Genomic DNA, 10,741 nt, shown 5'->3' with positions numbered 1-10,741 from the left:
TATGTATCCAGTCCAAAAACTATCCATATTAAAAAAAAACCCGGAGATTTCTGATTTCTGAACCTGCCGGTTCATTAATTGTTTTTGTATGCACTTCTTAAAAAATAAATAAACAAGCCTTTATTGGCAATCTCCATAACAATAACCTTACATACTTAGCCGAAACGAACAACTCGTCCCTAACCCTACCTAAACTAACCCAAACCATGCACATTTCCTAGTAATGCTAAATCGATGACGCGAAAATGGTTATTCAAAACAAATTTGTCTACCACCGGCTAATTTTTTGTTATTTCTTACGCATTCCTAGCCTAACTTAACTCTAACTCTAACCTACCTTATCTAACTAACTTTTATAACCTACCCTAAGGCAACTCATGGAGGACGATCAAGTTACAGACTCTTTGAACTAGGTGCAGTTAAAGTCAACTACCTGCATCTAGTATACCTTCTTGATGGTCATCTACCAGCTGATTCTGAGAGTCATTTAATCTTTTTGCATTTAAAAAAATCTGGTTAGATGAGAACGAGCTCTGACGGTTTCATGTAGTATTCTAGCGTCGAATCAAGTTTTCTAAGCTAACTTAACTTAACCCACACGTTCGACCTCCCCGGCATATTACTAATAATTTTGCCGTAATTATGCATTTTCGTACGTGAATAGAATTATAAAAGCCAAATATTTCTACATTACATTTCTCATTTGATTTTATGTTAAAGAAACATACTTCCAGTTATGCAAAATTACCATTAATAACTCTTAGTGTGAATGTTATGTAAATGTTTGTTTATTGTTTTAAGAAGCGCATGCCTAAATAAAAAAATAACAACTAATTACACAAATTTGTTTTATATTTCGTCCCTAACCTTAACCCTACATAACCTAACCCTAGCCTTACATCTCGTCCCTAACCCTACTTAAGTTAACTTAAACTAATCCTACCCATGTGCACTTCCCAGCGACGCGAAAATGTTCATGCTAAACAAATTTGTGTACCTAGCCCAAAAAAATTTATATTAAAAAAACGAGATTTTTGATTACATCGGTTAATTTTTTGGTTTGCATACATTTCTTAAAAAATAAACATACAAACCTTTATTAGCGATTTCCTCCCTAAACTAACCAACTCTACATAACCTAACCATTCCTAGCCTAACCTAACTCTAACCTAACTAGTCCATAACCTTTCACAACCTAACCAAATCCATGGAGGACGATCAACCTACCGGTTGTTAGAAAAATGCGGTTAAAATCAGCTATGTGGATCTAGTCTACCTCCTTGTTGAACAATGTGAATCTGAGATGAATTTAACCTTTTCGCATTAAAAATTTGGGCTGGATGATATCGAGCTCTGACAGTTATCCATGCACTATTCTAGCGTCGAAGTATGTTTGATAGCCTCATCATAACCGTAAAGCACTTATTTTGTTCATTGCAGTTTGAAATTTGTGGTGTTTGGTTTATTACTTTTAAGAGCGTGTTTCATTAATTTGCAGGTGAAAAATGTATGCTACCAAACACTGAATTTCGAATGACATGTTTCCAGTAGGTATCACAGAATCGCGCTAATCCGGTTTGTCAAGTCGCGCTTATGAAGATTCATTTATCTTTAGCATAAAAAAGAAAATTGCCCATGGTGTGTTTGACCCTAAATTAATGTCCCCGGAACCACCTAATGTCCCATTTCGTTCATAAACAAACCTTGTAGATGTAGATGTAATATTCGGGGTGTAATATGCTGCGCCCTTTAAGAGCTATTGTAAAGCTGCGCCTAAAGCACATCGGTGAGTCCTATTTCACCAAGAAACTTGATTAACAGGCCCGGTTTCAGTGGTTTAAGCTCTTCTATGGTCACATTGTACATCCCAAAACACTTCCTTCTGCGGGCAAGTGTAGCACCGCAGTTTGTTAGTAGATGTGTTGGTGTCTCCTCTGCCTCTTTGCAGAATTTGCATGTGCCGTCTTGGATTATTCCAATTTTCTTTAAGTGTCCATTTAGCTTGCAGTGTCCTGTAAAGATTCCTATTACGATTCGCAGTTTGTTCCTGCTTCCTTTGACACATTCTGTAATTTCTTTTCTTCCGAAATTTGTTAAGAGATTCTTGGATTGCCTGTGTCCAATGAGCGAATTCCATTGTTCCTTCATTTTCTTTTTGTCCTTCTGTCTGAGGTACTCATTAATAGCGTAGGTTCCTATGCTACAGAAGGGTTCAGGTCCTCTCAGCGGTGTAGCAGCTCCTTGCCTTGCAAGGGTGTGTCCGCTTTCTTGTTGCCTTCTACTCCCATGTGTCCTGGGACCGACCCAACAGAGGCTGACCTTGTTCTGCGTACCTAATATGTTTAATTTGGTTTTGCAGTTCAGCACCATCCTTGAACTAATGATATTTGAGCTTAGTGCTTTGATGGCTGCTTGGCTATCTGACATGATAGCTATGTTCAGCTATGCTCTTGGTTTTGTACCCTTTATTCTCGATTGCGTGAATCTCAGCTTGGAAGATACTGGTGTATTTTCCCATGGGTTCTGAGTATTTGGTTCCCCTGTACCTTCTTGTGTTCTAGATCCATCTGTGTACCAAAGGATGGTGCCATTCTAAAAGGAGGTGTTTCCCTCTCGTTTCCATTCTTTTTTGGTACCTAGATTTAAACTTAAATATTAGAGAACCTGTAGAAATGAACATTGCGAACTTTAAATAAGATTGATTCATTGTGTGATAATTGAACGCTAGGTTTGCTCCAAGGTAGCGGATTTTGTACGACAAGGAACGTGTTTTAAGAAAAAATTGGTCGGTTGCCAATGCATAAGAAATAGAAGAATGAGGATAGGCGCGGGCGTTTAGTTTCAACCCTCGTTAGGTGGCCCATCCTTCCTCCCTCGGGAACGGCATACGGCTTGTACGAAAGCTCCGATTTTCACCATGCTCATTAACCAAATAAAAGAGAGTCGTTTATTGCTTCTGTGTACGCTGGTGCTTTGCTGTGGGTGAAAAAGTTCATGTTGTTTAGAATAAAGACAAAGGATGGAAGTACAGACGGATTGGCATTTCACGTAAATAAGTGTAATGCAGGGATGTCCACTTTCTTGTTTGTCATTTTGTTCTGTTTGTCAATGATCTCTTCATTTAGGTAAATAATAGCGTTTATGGATTTCAAAAATAAACTTCCTCGGGAGGTATTATGTGAAGTGGGTTTCAGGAAAGGAGATCAGAAAGTTGGGCCAGCAAATGTGCATGTCTATATCTAAACCCCAAAACTTTCCTTTATTCAACATTTTAAGAATAAGTTAGAAAAGCGCAAGTATACTTGGAAGGACATACTTTCAAACTCTTCGGTTAGCTAAGGCGCCTATTCAATGCGAGGACCAGCGGTACTCCTATCCTGCTCGAGTCAGGGGTTCATATGATACCAAGTTGTGGCAAAAGCCTTGCTGGACCATCTTCCATATTTTATTTGGAGACTACTTTCTTTTTCTTCACTCTGCGGAATATTTACTATGCTACAGAGATGTCGGTCAAGGTGGCCAGAAGGGATATTTGACCAAGAGAGTGGAGGCTGTCGATTGAGGTGGTGCGGAGAAAATACAGATGCCAGTTTGTCTTCAGTTGTATTGGCCAAGAAAAGTATGTAAACGGGATGGACCATTTTTCACAATTAGAAGTGATCAATATGCAACCGAAGTAAGACAGCTTGCATATACATATGTTTTAAGAGATTTAAGAATTTTGTCCGGGGCGTCGGTGACCCCAACGGTTTAGGCGTTACGCCGCTCATCACTGTAACGTAAAGGTCTCGGGTTCGAATCCAGCGGCCCTGCATTCGAACCCGACATACTTAAAAAAAATCCGTCTATCGTGTGGGGTTCAAATCATAATAATTCCGAATGTTATAGTTCAAGGGGGCGACCCCCACTAATATTATTCTCTTCTAACTGTTCTCCACTGGAGTTACCAAGACTTTTATACAGGAGGACTTAAAGTCTCAAATAATCGAATACTTTTTTCCAAATTATCGATATAAAATTCCAAGGGCTGCATCGGGATTAGAATCCAGAACCGCTTCTAAAACCGATGTCTCTCTAGGAAGCAAAATCTCGATAATACGAGTTGGATCAGACTGGGGGACCACTTCGGATTATCCAGTAACTCGGATTATCATTATGTTGGTTGGGAAAATTTAACGCTCGTCGTGGTTTGTCGTCGCTTTGTTAGACCAAATCAATCCTTTTCTTCTGAAAACCCATTTTCACAAGAATCTGCGAATTCGTTGATCCTATTTTTATCTTTATACCTCTCTTCTTTGCGAATCCGGCCGATTCGAGATTATACAGGCTCGTTATTCCAGGGACGTTGTCTCTTCACTTCAATTAGTAGCTCAGCTTGGTAAAATAGGGATTGAAAATGTAAAACGCTCCAGAAAAAAATCTTGAATATAGTTTTGCATAAAATCGTTTCTGATTATCACTAGGGGATCTCTGGTTTATTGACGTTCATCAGTTAATCTAAATTGGTTGATTACTATGCGAGAAAAGCTCCAGGCACGTCGTATTTTTTAACTTAGTTTGCGATGGTAATTTTTTCCCGCAACCGGTGGATCTTGGGACTCCGATTAGGACAAAGTTCAACACTACTCTATAGATTTTGGTTGAGATAAAAAAGCCAGTGTCACGAGCGGGATTCGAACCCACGATCTTCGGCTAGATACGCCGCTGCTCTACCATTTGAGCTATCGTGNAATCTTTTGCCTGTCAGTGTAGGTACTTATAAGAGAAAGTCATGCGTATTATAAAACTCTGGAGAAGATTGAACAAATTGAAGAAACTATCGAAATCTTGGCTATATCTCAAAACGAAGTCCCCACTCTGCTTTTGACACTAGTTTAATGGATCCAAATTGTAAAATCAAAGCCAAAGCTAATTTCTTCATCAAACCGTTCGCCCACTTTCGCCGTATTTGAAGTAAACCTTTTTTTTAATCCATTACAGTTCGTGGTTCGATTGACCAATTAACCTTTTTCAATTAATTAATATTTATGAAATGTATTGGTTGAGACAAAAAAAGTGATCGTCACGAGCGGGATTCGAACCCACGACGTTCGGCTAAATACGCCGCTACTCTACCACTTGAGCTATCGTGTCTTCGATCCGCTCGGACGTGCATTAAAAAAATGAGGACATGGTATAAAATGTGTAAATGAAATGTGAAGTAAAATTCTTGTATACATGAAAATTAAAAAAAAAAAAATTGGGCACTAGTGATAAATATTTACAGCTAAATAGAAAAAAATTGTACATAATTAAATATAAATTATTTTACTAGTTATCAGTTTTTTTAAATATTTATGCAAAGAATGTCGACAAGAATATTTCCTTGCGTAAATATTTAATTAAATATAAAGACAATTTTTTAAATTTGTTTTGCATTAGCCACTATAAAGACAAATGATTTTTCTGTTAATAATTAGAGATTTTAAATATAAAAAAATAGTCTGTTAAAAATCGTTAAAATTACACATTTTATCTGTCCGCCTTTTTTTAAATTGTTTTTTTACTTTTCATTTTTCTCAGCAATTTTTTAAAAACATTTTTATACAAAGACTCAATTATTAAACGTTAAAAAACGCGAAACTTTGATTAATATAATAAAAGTATGAACAAATTGAGTTATATTACTAGTGGGTAGAATGTTTGCCTGTCAGTGTATAATTATTTCATGGTGACTGATAAAGAGATCAACTAAAGCATTTAAAATGGGAAATATTTTTACATTATATGAACTGAAAAGTGAGGGTAAAGGAAAAATAGAAGGGTGACCCTCAACTACATAAGAACCATATGTGTGATTTTTTTAGACCATCATTGTATACGACTTACATCTTCTTTACATTGGTTTAGTCCAACCATCCGTAAAAAGTTTATAATCGTAGCGGCACCGCCGATCCGCCGATTCAGGAGGCACAGTGAAAAAGAAAACACGCCTGGCGAGGGGTTGACGCTTTCGTGTTACGGTTCCGATCGGTTGTAGGTTACGCGAGATCGTGGGTTGTACTGTTTAGTGTGTGTACGAGTACAGAAAAGTGCGAATAGCAGGATTGAGGATGAGTTCCGTCCCCGTTGCGAATTTACACTCAAGTAATGTAAATAGAGTTAAGTTAGATTAAGTAGTATAACAATTGCCAGTTCTGGCCGGATTTAAGGTTTTTTTTGTTAAATTTCCTCTTTTCTTCGACTTTATTAAAACTTAATTTTCCACTTCCATAAGATTATTGATTCGATCCTATTAAATTTTAATATATTATTTTACTTACAATTATACTTAACCCTTAATATGGTTTAACATTCAACGGTTCGCTGTTAACGTATTATCAGCGTGATGTCCAATTAATTTAGTCATATCGAATTATATTATGTATAGTCTAATCTCATTCAACCCTTTCGAGCCTAACGAAAGACCCCCCCGTTTGCACTTGCCAAGTCGGCAAATTTTGTTTACAAAGAAGCCTTTCGAAGTTTTTGGTTGTGCTGAATATGGCCAAGAGACACACTACTATCAGTATTAACTGCTACTGACCTTTTCAACGTGTATTCTGGCATTGGTTTTTGAAAAAGTTCCAAGGCATTTAAGACCACAGAACCTCCAGAGCAGCCCCGTATTGGACTTAATACCGTCCGTAAACGTCTATAAACGACGTAAAACTGTATAAGCGAAGTATTTAGGCTCTGCGACTTTCAGAATTCTCTATGATTGGTGAAAACTATGTAAACAACTTGTACATCACGAATCTTGTCAATACGTGCTATACTGGCGATAGCCGGGCGGCAGTCATAAAGTCAGTTGGAGAGAAAAACCTGCCCCAAGCGCCATTTTGAAAAGGCGCTACATAATTTGTTTAAAAAAATACAAAATCAGCCGTTGGCAATTTTAAACTACTGACATTTTCAAAGTATCTTCTGGCATTGGTATTCTGTGAAAAAGCTCCGAGGCTTTTAAGACTACAGAACCTCCAGAGCAGCCCCGTGTTATACTTACTACCGTCATTAACCGACGTAAAACTCTATAAGCGAAATATTTAGGCTCTGCGCTTTCAGAATTCTCTAAAGCCGGGAACACACCCGACGCTACGCCATGCGACGCTACCCGATGCTACCCGACGCCTTGCCACGTTTTGGTGGGGTGTGCACATCTATCCGACGCAAGTACACGTCGCGTACAGTCCGCAGCGTTTATCACAATAATCATGAAAACCTTGTAATAAATTGTTAGTTGAATTTTATGAGCACAACCAACTAATAAATTGTTTGTTAAACTTAATTGTTTTAAATAAAGTTACTCCTAACCATCATAATTANAAATTTATTAACTTTTTATCTCGGTTAATTTGGTTTGTATTAAAATAAGTATGCTGTAATTAATATAACGACAATAATTCATGCAGTTTGAATAGAAATATGAGTGTCCGGTTCTTTTGTCTTCGACTGTACTCGATGCATCCCGTCGAAAATCTGGGCAGTGTCGATCGCAGAGCGTAGAGTAGGTTAGCGTGGCATAGCATCGGGCAGATGTGCACGGGGGTAATGCAAACTTACGGAAAATCGGAGTCGCATGGCATAGCATCGGTAAGTGTGTTCCCGGCTTAAGGCTGGTGAAAACTATGTAAACAACTTGTACTTCACGAACCTTGTTGCCAATAGGTGTTATACTGGCGATAGCCGAGCGTCAGTCGTGAAGTCAATTTGGGAGAAAAACCTGCCCAAGCGCCATTGTGAAAAACACTACATAATTTGTTTAAAAAAAGGCAAAATCAGCCGTAGCCAGTATTAAACAATTTAAGAAGTACGTCCTTTGAGACACTCTTAGCCGAACAGTCTGCCACACATCTAAAATAACTTCCAGCCTCGTTGTCTGAAGAATAGCCTTAGGCTAAGGTTACAGTCGATGCGAGTTCTACGAAATAGATCTGTCTATCTATTCTAATTTTCTTTTGACGAGTACGTTCGAAATCCTCGTCAGAATAAAGTGGTTACATTGTGCGCGTTTTCGACAGTCAGTCGTTTCTGCCTCCCAGAAAACTGAACGAACTTAATGGGCTTTATTTTCTTGAGGGACCGTTGTTGATTAAGTTATTGTTGATAGCTGGTGACAAAACAGAGCTTCTTTCCCACAAGAGACTGTAAGAGAGAGTTTTAAACTTACTCCTAGTTTCAATTCATTAATCTTTATGTAAGGTACTGGTTGAAATGAAAAAGTTAGTGTCACGAGCGGGATTCGAACCCTCGACCTTCGGCTAAATACGCCGCTGCTCTACCACTTAAGCTATCGCGACTTCCATCCACTCGGACACGAACTTCCCATCCCAACCCCACCTTTTGGATTTTCCCTTCTGTTTGCCATTTTTCAAATTTTTGTATTTAGCCAAAGGTCGTGGGTTTGAATCCCGCTCGTGACACTTCTTTTCTCTGTTGCGATAGTCTTTCAAGTCCCAGAAACACCGATTCTCATACACAAGACTAATCAATTACACACAACACACACACACACACACACACACACACATCCATGGTGAAATAACCAAAACTCTAAATTCAACGTCAGTACGCACGAAAAGATCAAACTCGTTTGTACGCTAGAATGGTTCTGACGACATCGTGCGTGCTCTGACATGCACTTCATCACTGCCAAAGTAATCACGCTCATCGGAAAACAAGTATTTGACATTCAAGAATCACTCTCGTATCAGTATTAACTGATATTGACCTTTTCAAACGGTCATCACGGTTTAAACTGTATTCACTGGAACCGCATTCATAATTTGAAGTTCGGAGAAGGGAGTACAGTCTGTAGGGGACGACCGTTCTACTGAACCTAGTTCAACCTCAAGTAGAACTGATTGTAGTCTCATGATTGGTGAAGTTGACTATCGTTCAATAAAAGTTGAATCATAAAAACGCGTGTTTAACAACATACAGGTTATATTATGGATTGAACGTTGGTTAACTCTGAACTAGGTTTAACCCACGCCAGATGGCCGTTCAATGTTGAACCAACTTTGACATTTGACCTCGGTTCAAGATAAATTGAAAAACAGCAAATTAAAGCGGCAAATAAATTTAATTTTTTTTGTAATAAGAAACACATAATTTTGCCCAATTTTTCGTTTAAACGAAACTGGTTCGTCCTGTCATTGAATTTTCTACAATTGTCTGGAATTCGCGTTGTTCTTCTCATTCGGAAATTTTAGATAAAGTTCAGAATAAGTTTACTGGAATCCTTCACTTTCAATTTCCTTTCATTTCATTTCCAGAACTGCCGTTTCTCTTTACAATATTTCCGAGTTAGCTGCTAATAGAGTTAAGCGTTAAAAAAATTAATTCTTTATAAAATAATTACAGAACAATTAGATTGTCTTGGACTTGATATATATTATTTCTTTCTATGTTCCAAGGTGTAAAAACAGTTCTATTTGACAAACCATGTTTTAAAGGAAAGTATCAATTTGGTTCCCCTACAATTAATGGAAGAAGGAAACAAGATTTTTCAAAATAGTTTTTTAATTTTTTAACTTAAATTTTAGTACCTTTAAAGACAAGATGAGCGCTGTAATTTTGTATAATGTATTTAGTTTGTAGCGAATTTATATTGGCGTCCTATAAACAGACTTCAATACTTTGGCAGGTAATACTATATGTCAAATTGGACTAAAAAGTCCCTATTGTTCAAAGTCTGAATCTTAAATGTATTCTAGATATTCATGTCCATGTTACTTCAACCTTTCATAACTTTATTCCATTCAGGTCATCATATGCCATAAAATATTATTCCTATTGTAAATTTGATAGGATCGATGAAAGACAGTTTACAACATATGAGATTCATTTTTAAATTTTTTATTGTGTGGTTGCATGCAAAATTCAAAATCACTTAGCAGATAAAATTTCAAGGTTGTTTTCTAAATTTAAAGTAAGATTTTCTTGGTTCTGTAAATACTGACAGCTATGGCACTTACAGAAAAGTTGCTCCTATGAACGAGCTGTAAACACACGCAATTAATTTTTCAAGGTATAATGTAAAGTTAACGGTTAATTGCTCAAATTTAATTTTTTTAGTTACAATAGGTTAAAAAACATTAAGATTTGGAAACTTCTATTAAAAATAATGATAATAATAAAATGTAAAAAAACGTGCTTTTTTGTATAAAATTGGATATAAGAGACAATAAAAGCTTGAGTACAGGAAAATCTGTCAGGAAAGGATGTCGTCCTTGAATTAGTCAAGAAGCTACATATTTTGATTATTTCACTTCATTTTTTTAAGCTTTTTGTTTTTTCCTAAGTAAACAAAAAACATTTACGAGTTTGCAAAATTCTTTTGTAAAGTTTAGGTAATATTTTCTTGGTTTTGTAAATACTTACAGATTCGGCCCTTACAGAAAGTTCCTGCTACTAATGAGTTGTAAGCAAGCACAAGTATTTAATTTCTGCAAGATTAGCCACCCACGTGAAAATAACGTTTAATTGCCAGAAAATTGATTTTTCAGTTACAAACGGTTTTAAAAAATTAGTCAGTAGGATTTTGAAACATATATTGAAAGTTATACAACTTGTAAAAAAGAATCTTAAGTATAAAATTGAACATGAGAACAAACAAAAAGATTTAAAAAAATTAAATGAAATATTCAAAATATCTATCTTCTTGAATAATTCAAGGCTGCCATCGTTTACTAATATATTTTCCTGCTCTCAAACGTTT

General features: G+C 36.7%; 1 protein-coding gene across 4 annotated transcripts in view; it reads left to right on the top strand.

Annotated features, from left to right (window-relative positions):
* Positions 1–6,011: 6,011 nt before the first annotated feature.
* LOC106673128 (LIM/homeobox protein Lhx5) overlaps positions 6,012–10,741 on the top strand; it is a 301,938-nt gene continuing 297,208 nt past the window's right edge. For all 4 annotated transcript variants that reach the window (XM_014405128.1, XM_024227615.1, XM_024227614.1 and 1 more), the window contains exon 1: positions 6,012–6,126. In XM_014405128.1, coding sequence (XP_014260614.1) covers positions 6,093–6,126 — 34 coding nt within the window. In that variant the 5' untranslated portion in view covers positions 6,012–6,092. The remainder of the gene's footprint in view (positions 6,127–10,741) is intronic.

Source organism: Cimex lectularius, unplaced genomic scaffold, assembly GCF_000648675.2.
Source record: "Cimex lectularius strain Harlan isolate CLEC.00 unplaced genomic scaffold, Clec_2.1 scaffold160, whole genome shotgun sequence".
Lineage (NCBI taxonomy): Eukaryota > Metazoa > Arthropoda > Insecta > Hemiptera > Cimicidae > Cimex > Cimex lectularius.
The sequence above is the reverse complement of the archived record's forward strand: the minus strand, read 5'-3'. Positions and strand labels throughout refer to the sequence as shown.